This window comes from Halichoerus grypus, chromosome 4 (assembly GCF_964656455.1).
Source record: "Halichoerus grypus chromosome 4, mHalGry1.hap1.1, whole genome shotgun sequence".
In the NCBI taxonomy this organism is placed as follows: domain Eukaryota; kingdom Metazoa; phylum Chordata; class Mammalia; order Carnivora; family Phocidae; genus Halichoerus; species Halichoerus grypus.
Window position 1 is genome coordinate 129,036,796 of NC_135715.1, and position 14,517 is coordinate 129,051,312.

General features: G+C 37.9%; 1 protein-coding gene across 5 annotated transcripts in view; it reads left to right on the plus strand.

The window, feature by feature from the left end:
* The window catches only part of CSRNP3 (cysteine and serine rich nuclear protein 3), a 198,369-nt gene that overhangs the window by 108,476 nt on the left and 75,376 nt on the right, over positions 1-14,517 (plus strand). For all 5 annotated transcript variants that reach the window (XM_036090418.2, XM_036090417.2, XM_036090419.2 and 2 more), the window contains one exon: positions 13,402-13,572. In XM_036090418.2, coding sequence (XP_035946311.1) covers positions 13,402-13,572 — 171 coding nt within the window. The remainder of the gene's footprint in view (positions 1-13,401; positions 13,573-14,517) is intronic.

Genomic DNA, 14,517 nt, shown 5'->3' on the forward strand with positions numbered 1-14,517 from the left:
ATTTCTTAGGAAACAAAATAAATGATTGCATTTTTAGTCATCTATTCTGGAATTTAAATAGAATTATATTCATTTTATCAAAAAGTATAGTAAGATTGTAAAGTGATTTTAAAGACTTATTCCATATTATTAGACACATGGCAATGCTATAGTAATACTTTGTCTAGCACAGTTGGGAAATAATCTGCACTAAATAAACCAATTTTCCAAATAGGTGAAGTTTATAAACTTACTGGCCAGTTTTTTAAAATATTAATTGCTTTCAGGGAAGCAAAATATAGAACATATCATTCTGCTTTGTTGAGCAAGTAGAAATCAGTTTAGGCTTTTCTTCATGGCATAAGAATCATTATTCCCACCATTACATTGGACTTACTGGAAAAGATAAAACTGCTCCCCAACTGTTCCCCAACACCAAACAGTGTTGCTATTATATGTTTTTGGTATACAATGGTATATGCTTTTTATATATTTTATATGCTTTTTATAATTTTACTCTTTTCTCATGTTACTACTTATTATTTTTTAATACATTTAGTCATTGCTCTTTATCTGAGAATAATTTAAAAATCAAGTTAATGCACTCTGTTTTATATTAAATTCTAAATCTTTTAGGCTTTGGCAGGCAAAGGGAGGGAGATAAACATCCCTCCATACTTTTCCTATATACTGAACTTCTGGTACGTGCACATACACAGTATTGTAAACACAGGGACATAAAAAATAAAATTTATCTTAGTTTTTCTTACATTCAGGGTATTGAAAACCGTTATTTGAACTCCAGTTCTTGTTACTACAATGAGAATCTGGCATATTACACCATCAATAGGAACTTGAAACTGCTTTGTTTAATAGGGAAATGAGGAATTTCTAACAGGTATACCAAAGAAAACACACAGACCAATTTTTGTGTGTGTGTGTGGCATTTGACTAAACATTGGTGCCATATACCTATTCTTACCAACTTTGGAGGTTGTGGTCTATTTCATTCTCAAATCCTGGGGCTCTGAGATTCACTACCTCCTACTCCCATGCTAGTTAGGAAGAGTTGTTGTTTGAATAATCTTTTATCTCCATACAAGTTTATGAATCCACATATTGATGCAGAAATGTATTTAGTCGTGTGCATGTGTGGGGGGGGGTGTGCATTTTCCCTAATCACATACAAAAAAAGTAAGACAGCTGAGCCATCAATCTTCATTTCTTTGAAAATTCACTAATACAGGGTATGTGTTAAGATATACAAGGTAGCTAATGCCATGCTAGCAGGCCAGGGTTCTTAGTTCACAAGTTTATTATAAAGAACACTGCAGCATTCTTATGCAGTAACATCATCCTACAGGAGGGGGAAAACTGTTCTATTCAAAACAACTCGCCAGGTTCTGACAATAACAAAGAAAAACATGAGGTTGAGATTTAAGAAGGGAAATAAACTGAGTGCAGAAAGAATCATACGATTAAATTAAATGGTATCCCTGAAAATAAACAATGATTTCAAAATTCACAAGTAGAGGGGAGGCCTCGGTACTTTTTTCTTTTTAATGTTCATTAAGCTCCAGTAATTGTTTACTGCCATCTTTATCTATAGTCATGCTGAGTAAAGCTATAGCTAGATGGAAGTTAAAGTGCATTCACAAGGTGTTAGTGTTTATATCTTATTATCTGCAGTCTTTCAGAGAAAGCAAAGGTAACTACAAATAGCGCTCTGCCAGAAACTGGTTTCTTGACCAACAGTGTCGCTTTAGCACGAAATGCATTGGTTCATTCTAAAGTGGTCACAGCTGTTGATGACAAGCGGCTTTGTATTTTACATGGTACATCTTTTGGTGCATGTGGGCAAGTTTTTTTTGAATGTTAACTGTTCTCAGACACTTTGGAGTTACTGTCATCCTTCCCATTTCCATTAGGTCAATAGGTGGTCTCATACACTGTGAAGAGCTTTGAAGATGTGAAGGAATGTTGGTTCCATGAACTTAGTGTCAAAAGATACTCTGTAAGAATGAAAGCTAGTCCAAAGTATTGGAGGGAGGGGGAGCTTTCTATTCTGGTCTTCTTTTACCTGTTAGCATTTTAAAGAGCCTGAGAACTAGACCTCAACAAACCTGGGTAATCTTGTTTAATACAATAGTGCCTTATAAATTTAGGGCAATTCACGAACAACCAAACAACCAGGAAAATATTGTGTTGTTTTCTTGATAGGTAAATGCCTTCACTATGTAGTTTCTTGGATATGTGAGTTCAAAGTATGAAGAAGAGTGTGAAGAAGCTGAATAGGTTAGGAGCTAAGATTTAAATTCCAACCCTGTGTCACTTCCAAGACATGGTCTGCTGCTTAGAATCCATGTGGCCTTGGACATGATACTTGGATCTGTAAGCCTCATCTTCATCTGCGCAGTGGGGTACATCATCTTTATGGTTTTTATGAACATGAAATGGCATGATGCATGCCTAGCACATAATAAGAACCTTGTAAAGGAGAGCTAATATTTTTCAACCCATAGGAGTTGATTCCCTGGTGCTGATAAGGCAAGTTCAGCTTAAGCCTGTAGTTACAGAGACTTTTGATGAAACATCTTAGATTTCAGCAGAAGAGGAAGAGACCTGCTTTCCAAAAATAGAAACTCATGAGCAGTTTACTGGAGGTCATACCTCCCTAGTACCATCTTCTATTCAGATGCGGCGAGTAGAGAAGGGCAGTACCACAGTCATCAAAGTTCAAGCTTCAGAGGAACCTTGAATCTTGCCAAGTGGAAGCACAATCTCCACAAAAATCCTCACATACGTTGTGGCAATATGTACTTTCATGAGCTCTCACTTTATATCTTTTATTGCTTTAAAAATCCTCATCAATGTGCCTTTGCTCTACTTTTTTTCCATTTCCATGTTGACTACAACTAAGGTGTTAGTCATTCATCTCTGCTCCATCCAGAGTTCCTGTCTCATCCACAGACTATGAACTTCTCAATTATAGAGAGCTCCTGGCACATAGTAGATGCCCAAGAAATAGCTGCTGATCCAAGCTGTAATGCAGCATAAAGAGTCTGATTCTAACGAATGAGTTAAAAGGGCTAATTTCTCTGAATCATGAAACAATCTCTGTGTCACGGGTTTACTGTTTTAAAGTTCCTCTAGATCAGAAGGATGTTTAGATATATTGTATCAATTGATGTTATCATAAAGTTTTTCAAAAGAAATTTAGTAGCATTCCTGGAAGGGCTTTTTGATAAATATACATGAATAACAAATGTTGGGTAAATTGGTGGGGAGGAGGATCATGACTCTCTGCTTTTGTAAAACTTGTTTGAATGGTGGAACTTCTCTAAATAGTGAGTTTCCACCTTCTGGGAGATTGTATGAATTTGATGTGACTTCTGTTGTGAACCAGTTTTAATCTGTGCCAGTCAAACCTTCACTGAGACTTCAAAACCCAGGTATTTAATCTTACACTCTATATTATTTTTACTAATTGCTCTTTAATGCAATGTTAGCCGCAGGTTGAAAACTTGTTCTATGCCTTAGGTAGTAAAAATCTAGATCTTGCCTAAGGTGGTGATTCATTTTTTTTTTTTTTTGTAAGTTCATTGTTCTTTTTTTTTTTAATGTTATGTTAATCACCATCCATTACATCATTAGTTTTTGATGTAGTGTTCCATGATTCATTGTTTGTGTATAACACCCAGTGCTCCATTCAGTGTGTGCCCTCTTTAATACCCATCACCAGGCTAGCCCATACCTCCACCCCCCCTCCACTCTAGAACCCTCAGTTTGTTTCTCAGACTCCATAGTCTCTCGTGGTTCGTCTCCCCCTCCGATTTCCCCCCCTTCATTTTTCCTTTCCTGCTATCTTCTTCTTTTTTTTTTTTTAAACATATAATGTATTATTTGTTTCAGAGGTACAGGTCTGTGATTCAACAGTCTTACACAATTCACAGCGCTCACCATAGCACATACCCTCCCCAATGTCTATCACCCAGCCACCCCATCCCTCCCACCCCCCGGTGGTGATTCATTTTAAAGAATGCCCAAAGTACTTTTTTCTACTTATTCCAATTTTTTAAATCTCCTTTATTTTTTGCACAGTGTCTTTGGCAGGATCACAGTGCTTGGATGGTTATGGTCTTAAAGCGTGGCCATATATTACCCTGATGTCCACTTTAGAGTACTTTATGAGGAAAATGTTTTCAAGGTTCTTTTCCCTTTGGACTATTCTGATGATTCTTCTGAAGTAAAAGGATATCATATCCCTTAAATACCCTTTGATCTACACTGGCTAGTCTACTTTATTATTTAATCAGAAGCTTTCTAAAAGACTGAAGAGAAACTTCTTAAGTGCTAGGGAGAAAAAAAAAAATGTTGTCTTTCAGTGTTGCTGTAATAATTCTAAATTCTTCTACGTATGTGAGGTCTTTTTTTCCCCCTTAATGCAGTAAGTCTTGCTATTCATCCAAGGAATTAGGCTAAGTACTGTTCTTTAGTCTTAATAGCAAGCACATAAAATAAATTTTTCATTGGCACTTTTCTTAGAGTAGGAAAAATAGGCTTACAATGGACACTTGATCAATTTTCAACAGTTTTAAAAGCCTAATCATGTTCTTGGTTAGTTTTCTCTGCTCTTGCTACGTAACAGATTTAACCTGGAAGTTAACTTTAGGGAAGGACTTGGGCTTCTAGTTCACATGTATTCCAGGATGCCATCTTGCCAAATACCAACTAGTGATCAATGTTTAGGGTTAAGAGGCATTAAAAACAAAGTTCTGTCTTTCTTATATTGGTACTAATCTTAATGGCAGGTAATGCGGAAAGCTTCTTGGGGTTCCCCCAGCCAGAGAGAGTCATAAAGAACACTTTTTCCATTAGTAATGGTGGAGGAACCTTTCATCAGCAAGGTCTTTATCAGCAAAGCATAAGTCAATTTAGCCCTTGGCATTTGCATACAGTAAGGGAAGTGGGTATGGACAACTAAGAGGCACCCACCTTTGATGGAGGCCATGGCTCTTATCATTTACTGCCGGGTAGTGGGAAATGCGTTGCATCAGAGCCTATTCTTACCAGTTATGTCTGTCCCTTATTTTAACAGAAGTGGAAATTGAGACCCAAGGAGGTAATCCTCTTACTTAAAATTAGGCCACTTGTTAGTAGCTGATCCAGGATTAGACTCCAAATTGATGACCATTCATTTACTGAGCAAGCAGTGGTGTACATATTCAGTCCCTGAGGAACCTTACAGTCAAGTGTGAGAAAATGGCAGGTAAGCTAGCAATTATGATACAGTTTGATAAGTACCATGTGCTGTGAATGCAGAGAAGTCACTTAACCTACAGTGTAGTGCTGGTCATGGAATACTTTTCAGAGAAAGTTTGGATCAGATCTCTTGGGAAAGTGATCTAGATTTCTGAAATCTCAGTTTCCTTTGTTAAAATTACCTTGCAGGATTGGGAGAACAATTGCACAGAGAGAATAGGTACAAAGAGTCTAGCCATAGTAGGTGTTCACTAAAAGCTAACTGGTATTATAAATGAAACAAGGCAATCCACCTTTTAGGAAAGACAGATGATGTTTGGGGGAAATTGTAATGCAACCTAGAACCATTCACCAAGCCACAAAGTTCCAGAGGAAGTCAGTTTGGAGTAGTTTTAGAGTAGCAGGTGGCAGCCAAGAGAACAGTGAAGAAAAGAACCCCTAAAATTGGTATGGAATGTCCCCTTGAGATTCAGTAGACCCCTTAGCACAGATGGCAGAGACCTGGAAGGACCGACCGCTGCCTTCGGAAGTGGATGACCCTGGTGGTAAAAGCGATAGGACGCAACAGATTCTCAAACTTCTTTGATACCTTGAACTAATGTGTTCACAATGAATCATTTCTCCAGGTTCAGGATAACCACCAAAACTGGAGAGATGTTATAAATCACCAGAGGAGAGGTCCTTAACCACGGAGTCCATGGATAGATGGCATGCATTTGTGCTTATGTGCACTTTTTTTCTGGGGAAAGCATTCATTTCTTTCATCAAATTCGCAAGCTACAAATCAGCAAGCTGCAAACATTTTGAGATCCAAAGCACATAAAATAACTCAGACCTTTAACTCAAGGTCACAGGCAACTCTGGCACAAGAAATTCATACATAATTGGGGAACCCTGCAATCATTTCTCCAACAAAAATATTCATTAGGCAGGAGTGCCCCCAGGGTTCTTGGCTTAAGCCGGTACCTGGGCAAGAGAGGTGTATTTGGCCAACTTGCGCTTCCCAGATTGGCAAGCCACCAGCAGCATTTTTCACATTGGTGGTGCCCCATGGAAACACCTTGCAGGATTTTACCTTGTGAAATCGTTGCCAAATCCCTATTCTCTTGGCGGCAGATATGTTCATTTCTTGCCAAATGGGTTAAAGCAGAAATGGTCCTAGTATTGTGGAAGATGATATCCCCTCTTTTTTTTTTTTTTTAATAAGAGAAATGCATAGTTCTGAGAATGTGTGGAGTGATGTGTTCAAGGCATAACATCTGATGCCAACTTTTTAAAATAATGATTTTCTTATTCAGCAGAAACTTTAGTCCATAATTGGTGTTTGATTAACAGAATAGTGTCAGGGCAGTAGTAATGTCAGTGTTTAGGGCGAACATCACAGATTACAGATTACTCAAACTCATGGCTTAAAAAAATCGGGGATGAGGGACACCTGGGTGGCTCAGTCGGTTAAGCGTCTGCCTTCGGCTCAGGTCATGATCCCGGGGTCCTGGGATCGAATCCCACATCGGGCTCCCTGCTCAGCGGGAAGCCTGCTTCTCCCTCTGTCTGCTGCTCCCCCTGCTTGTGCTCTCTCTCTCTGACAAATAAATAAATAAATAAAAACCTTTAAAAAAATAAATTAATTAAAAAATCGGGGATGAAAAGGATTTGATACAAACTAACTTGATTAAAATTGTATCCTGATAGTTAGGAACACATCTAGATAACTAAAGATATCCCACCAAAGAATTCAAAATAACAGAGTATGATTTTTCTTAGCTAATCTCTGATTTCTTAAATATTGGAATAAAACCTATACACCATTAATTGAGCAACTGTCCTCTTCATCTTCTATCTGGCCCAGTAACAATCTGGCTGATGAAGTGTGACATTGTGAATAATCTCGCTTTTGCCAGCTAGGCTTTTCCCACCTGCTATCACAGATGAGCCACACACCAGTATTTTTGTCAACCTGTTTGCAATGCTGCTCAGCTCATCATTAATTTGGTGAAGCAACCAGAAGAAACATCAAAACTGCTTTCCATTCTGAAAGAAAATAAAAAAAAGTAAGCTTCTTTTTCTATGCAACTTAATCCTCACACTGGTGCTTCCTAGGTCCCAGGCCCATCGTTGATTGAAGCCAGCAGCCTCACCTTATCAAAGTCATTGGAGTAGAATTTTATCATAGTTTCTTAGCTTTTTGTGCTTATTGGAAGAATTTGATGAGATCATAAAATAAATGATTTTGTTCTTTGATAAATCATGAAGAAATGTCCTCCCTGTTGTGTTGTAATGCAAGGTAACATGCCCCTTGATGTATGCCACATCACCAAGACACCAAGTGTCCTTGTGAATGACCCTTGCAGTTAAAGATGAGCCTCACTTGGGGTAACTACAAAACTAGCAAGGAAGCAATGCAGAGGATAAACCCAGGCTCCCAGGAAAAAGTGAACAGAGGGTTCAAAAGTGAACTCTCTTTTTTCCTAAGAGAGTACCATGTAAGGCTTCTGGTCTCAGCATCCTCCATGGAATAAGGACCTACCAGGTCAGATGAACTGGGAACTCACAGCTCACCACTCTTTTCTTTTTCTTTTTTTCACCAGGCCAGGGAAGAGACAGCATCTCACTAAAAAGACCTCCTCATTCTCATAGAAGGAAATTCTTGCCATGCCAAAATTACTTCCTTTTAAATTCATTTCTTCCTGTACCAGTGATAGGCCAGACCTGCCCTTAACCTATTAACCACTACCCACCTCCTCACCTTTTTTTTGTTCAATTGTTTGATAAACTCATTATTCACCCTAATGACCTTTCAAGTTTTACTTACTGAGTTTCATCTGATTGGTAAAGGGCAAAAATACTCATGTATGATAGCTCCAGTTGGTGGGTGGCATTTCTTATTTAGATGTTTTTGTTCATTTCATAGTCATTCTTTCTCCTCAAGAGCCATGAGCACCCCTTAGGGTTGTCAGCAGAAATGCAGGATGCCCAGTTACATTTGAATTTCAGATAAACAACAAATAATAGGTACAGATATATCTTGAAGGTGATTTATTTTTTTATCTAAAATTCAAATGTAACTGGGTGTCCTATATTTTTATTTGCTAAACCTGGCAACCCTGAAGTGGTTCTGCAAATCAGATCACTCACTCCTCAGAATTTGGGGACCGGTGATATTCTTAAGGCATATTTTCTGTGGTCATTTCCTTATGATACATAGCAAAGCATTATGACATCAGGACAGAATGAAAGGAGAAAACAGGATTAAATATTAGATGAATATAAGTGGGATAGTAAGAACTCAATGAGCTACCTATGAAAGCTATGAAATTTTTACGCTGTCAGAAGAGAGTGATATGAACAAGATTCCAACAAATATCCAAAGTTAGCTTCAGTCATTCTTCCAAATGCATTAAAATGTACATTTCTATCCAGCTTCTTGATTTGGCATTCTTAACGAAGCTCTCCCACTTACTTCAGTCTGCATCCTTCTGGCTTCTGATATTTTTTCCAGAAATACATTAAACAAAAGAATTGCACTTATAACCATAAAACATCTAGTGTAGTTCATCGACATTTTTTTGTGTGTGTGTGGAGAGATTTGAAAACATTTATACTGCTTTACTACTTTTTCATTAAATGTGCCCAGAGGCTTCTGAGCAATGGTTACATCTAATAAAAATTTGAGAGCAATAGTATATGTTAGTCAAGAATAGTGGATATCCAAGACCACAAGATGCTTATTAGAGTTTTATAACAAAGTGGTTATTAATTAAACTTGGCAATAGAAAGGGTATGAGGGTGCAGGGAGAGGGGAAGCTGTCCAAGTGGTGAATTTATAGACTATATTAATAAATGAAAAAATAAGATAAATCAGTGTTAGACAAGGAGAAAACACTGGCTTTGAAATGCAGTTGAACTTATTGAGGCCTCTGAGTGAGATTCTCTGGAGTAGTACCTAATTGAGTGGCTCTTTGCCTTCTGGCCATGCAGTTGAGTGATCAAAGGGCTGACCTCTGACCCAAGATGGGCTAAACTGTTACTTACTCCTTGGAACATTAAACTTGAACTGTGAGACATAGAGAGAAGTTCCTGGGCTTAAACCTGGTAACGGTGGTGCTCTAGAGAAAAGATCAAGGAATTTCTACAGTCATAATCCTAGAAGATGTCCTTATTCCTGCATTCCTTTAATTTTGGATTTCAGCTCGATCTTAGATTGCATGAACTAGTTCAGTATTTTTCCAACAGATGTCTGTGTGCTTAAGTTAGCTAGAATTTGCTTTTGGGTTGCTTGCAAGCAAAAAAAAAAAAAAAAAAAATTGTATGACGTTTTGAGGTCAGTTTCATCTTTCATTTTGATTCTCATTCAATCAAAAATGCCAGATATTTTGTTAGTCAGGAGGGACAGAGTGGTGAATGAGATGAACATGATTGTTTCATGGAGCTTTCAGACTAGCAGAGAAAACAGACACTGATAAAGTAGTTAAAGTATAGAAATGGAAGGGTTTTTTTATTCATTCATCAACAGACATTTATTAAGCACCTATAATCTATAAGGCACTATTCTAGACTGTTGGTACATCAGTAAAGAAGACAAAGATCCCTGCCCTTGTCTTAGCAGGGGATGAACACGGTAAGCAGTAAACATCGAAATATATAAATAAATAACATGGATTTAGAAGATGGTAAGTGCTATGGGAAAACAAATTAGAAAGGAGATTGGAAGGAATGGTATATCAAAAGTCCGGGAGGCCAGAGAGAAATGGCGGGTTGGAGAAACTGAAAGATTATTAGAGCTAAAATAGTTGACAACAAGGCAGTGGCTCAAAATGAAAATGAAGAGGTTAGCCAAAGTAGATTGTTAAGGACTTTATAAGCCATTTTGAGGATTTTGGACTCATCCTAAGACAATCCAAAGCCACTTAAGAGTTTTAAGCTATAGACTGACATGATCAGATTTGCATTTTAGATTTATCATTCTGCCTGCAACCTGGAAAACACATTGAAAGCAAACAGTAGTGGATGGGAGAGAATAATTGGGAAGCTCTTGTCCTAGTCCAAATGAGAAATGGTGATGCTCTTGACTAGCATATGTTTCATGAATTGGAAAACAGTAGCTGTGTTAAAATGGCTGTTATTGAGGCTTAGACTTTCAGCTTCTCATATTTAGAACAAATTAATGCCTGTCCAGATTTATCTTCTGTTCTTTGGGCTTTGATGCTATATAAAGCCAATTTGAAATGTTGACCACTTTTTCATTGGCTTCATATCCATGAAGTTTAATTATGCCTCATCTTTAGGAACAAAAATATGATAAGTGGATATTTAAGGAGCCGTGGCAGCCATAAGACAGGCATTCATTCTACTCACTTGCATCTGTAGCTAACTAGCCATGTATTGTCATCCTCGAATTCTGAGAGAACCAGTACAGGATACAAGCAAACCAGGAATATACAACTCCTTTATCAATAGGGCCTTTCCCTAAATTCTCATATCCTTTTCCTCCCTAGTGAGATAGTGTAGATGATGTAGGAGAAAACCACATGCTCTTTTTACCACCCCACCGTTGGGTTTAGATGAGGGGTTACATTCTTATAAGCAGTGGGTCATTTCACCCTCCTAATTTGTTGTGACATCTTGTTACACTCATGTAGTATTTTTTAAAGGCAATGCAACTAAATAAGTGTTATACTTGCTTGCTGCACTTAACAATATTGGTTAAGTTCAGCACTTAACCAGCATCATGGGTATATGTTAAGGTTATGCCCCTTTGTAATTATTTGAAATTTTAATTTCCAGCTTACATACTAATCCCAAACTAAGTGGTCAAACGTTTCTTCTTTCCTTCGAACTGTGTCTAGCTCAGGCTCTTTCAATCTCAAAGATGTAGGCAGAAATTGTATCTAACCTTCAACTCCTTTGCTTGCCAGTCCCAAATATAACAGCAAAAAGAAAGAGACTTTTCAATTTCCTTACCATCCCTCCAAAAATTTCCCCTCTCATTTCTGAAGAGAAGAGTACCTAGTACCACTTTTTACCATATTGGAACATGGTTCCCTGCAGTCCAATTGAATGTCCTTGGTTCTTGAGACATCTGCCTTTCCTAAGGAAGCTGGGATGGGGAAATGGAACTTAAGGATATGGTTTTTAACTGTTCCCATTGCAATACCTTATTATAAAAATGTACTTTTTAAACATGGGTTCCCATCTTGTATTACTTTTTGTCTTGGAGTCTCTCCCTCATGAATTACTTTGCATCTTGTTTGAAGTGAACCATTTTAAAATTTATATCCTGTCCTACTTTTATTTCAAGAACTTTATTTAAAATATCTTTTTTTTCTCTTGCCCTGCTCAGATATGCATGAACATTTTATGCATTTCACACTCTTTAAGATAGAGAAAATAATATGCTAATTTGAATAGTGGTAAAATCAGAGTCAGAATAGAGATTTTATTCTCAGAGAGTGGACAGTGCAATATCTTCTTAGGGCTATCAGTTATCTCCATTGTTAATATAAGTCATGCAAAAGACATGGATTGGTAAAACAAGGCAGTAGGAGTATTCTCAGTTGGATGGAGCCAGCATAGTGGATGTTTGCTCCTCGAGGACAGGTAACCTGTTCTATTCCCTTTTCTATCACCTACTCCACCCAAGGAGTCAAGCATATATACATACCAATTACTCAACATGTAGTTAGATGAGTAAATTGAGATAAATGATAAATACTTATGAGACATCTAATACTATACTTAATTTTACTAGAAATCACACAGGAGATAGTGAAAGAAGAGATTTTGATTAGGTTTTGAGACTGGGTTATGTCACTCTAGGGCTGGTATGGGGACACCCCCAAGGAAGGAAGAACCTAGGAAGGGAGCTGCTGGAGAGAAGACTAGAAATCAGACAAGTGGTCCTCCAATTTGAGTATGCAGAGTGCTAGGCACTGCCTCCTGGGAGTTTCCGATCCAGGAGACCTGAAGCGGGGCACGAGAATTTGCGTTTCTCACAATTTCCCTCCCAGGTGATGCTGATGCTGCTAATCCAAGTAGCCCACTTAAAAAACTACAGAATTAGACCTTGGAGAGCTGGCTCAGCTGAAGGGACCTGGACAGGCTGCTTGCTGTGTGATCTGCACAGAGAAGGGGTGATTTCAGACATGTCTGAGGGCAGTATCGAGAATAGTTTTTAAGTCTTGCCTCCTCTCGATCAACAGGACTGATGGCTACACTCTGGCAAGAAAAGGAGAGAATGGTTTTACAAACTCAAATGAGAGTTAAAATCAGCTGACATAAATAAGATGGAAGATGGGATACATGGAATCAACTTAGTAATACTTACAGCGAAGTTAACCTAATTTAGCAATGTAAGACCATGTACATATATATCTAAGCTAATTTATATATAGGTTATTCCCCGAAATATCCTTACACTGCAAGGAAAGTTTATGCTCTTTAGCTGACTGTGCAGACGTCAAGGTAAATGGGAAAGGTGGAGAAAGGGCAGCCCAAGGAGAGAGAAAAGCCCATTCATCCTAGAGAAAGCATTTAGGAGAAACCACTCCCACCCTTCCCCCTTCCCACTCAGCGCTGTCTCTCAGGTAAATAGCCTTAGAAGTTTCTGAAACCGTGGCAAGGACTTCAATAACCAGGGGTCCTGGGAACACATCTCATCTCATTGCAGTATTGAAATGGAAACTACCTAAAATTTAGAACTGATTTCATAGGCTTTGTTGTGTTCAGCTAATTAGGTTCTTGCATTTTAAAACTCGACTCTCAAGTTTTTGCATAATTATCTGTGTTTCTTCCACATGAATTTTGTATAAGGCAGGAATCATTTAGGACTCTGGGTGACGTTGGCATTTTTTTCATTATAGAACTTCATGACTCAGGTGGATTTTCTCAATTTGCCAACAAAAAAGGAATAGAGATATTACATTAAAATGAACTGTGGCTTTAACAAAATGATACATTTTGGTAACCAAATTTTCAATTGCTCGTATTAATTTAATTTTTGTTAATTTGAAAATATTACAAAAAGTAAACCTGCTTAGTGATCCTTCCAAGGAAGGGCTCAGCTCATGTTTAATAAAACCACATAAAATGACTCTGGAGACCTTGGCTACACATCTAGCGGTCAAATATTTCAATGCTTCGTTGCTCTCGTTCCTTTTACAGGTACATGTGACAGCGCTGCAGCTATGAGTGGAATTTTAAAGAGGAAGTTTGAAGAAGTTGACGGCTCCTCACCCTGCTCTTCTGTGCGGGAATCAGATGATGAAGTTTCCAGCAGTGAAAGTGCTGACAGTGGGGACAGTGTCAATCCATCCACCTCGAATCATTTTCCCCGTGAGTACGGAAACCATACCTGAAGCTGCTTGTCTGGTTCTGCAGTGAAAATAATTGTGTCATCTTGGTCATTTTTTTAAACCTTTATTACTAGTTTTGTTTTGTTTTTGTAATTGACTAAAAACAAGACATGATTAAGTAAAAATGAAATCTCTTTGAGGTAGCAGTAGATTCTTCTATTTGGATTGCTTTTGGCAGTGGATTATTTGATAGTGTTAATCAACTGACTCAATGAAAACAATGGTATTTTATTATTATTAATTTTAAGGAAGCACCCTACTGAGAGTAGATAGGGAAAGACAAGTCCAGGCCCAAAAATGTATCCTCCCATAGCTGAAATGATATTCGGGGGGGGGGGGGGGCGCACGGGGAGCGGGGGGGGGCAGAGAAAATAGATGCATTTGGGAGTAGAAGGTCTAGGTTATGATGAGAAAGAGCTTGCCAGCATGAAGAGATGAGAAAGCTGCAAAACTCTCCCAAGTGGTCAAGTGCATGCAGTTTATTCTTCTTTCCACCCATTCTTTTATCCTTCATCCTCAAGAATAATATGTAAAGCCCACAAATGAAAAAAGAGATGTATGCCTTCTCATGATTCCTTTTTCTGCCACACTGTAATGTGAGCCCTTCCTGTCATGAAAGGTATTGTGGAGATTGCAGGACTGAGAAAAATTCTTAAAGTAATACAATCTATAAGTTAAAAGAAACTGACTAGTAATAGCTAAAAGATCTTATATTTATGTTTCCAACAGGAAGATTTTACTATATCATGATACCACGGTAGATAACTAGTCTTAGTTTTTCCATTTTTCAATTAAGTGGCTATATTTTATTAATATATGATCTATAACATAGAATTTACTTTGGAAATGTGACAACCCAGAAAACCAAAAGAATTAACAATAGTTTTAAGGGGGTAATAAGAATCTCAATAAAACTGTTGAGTAT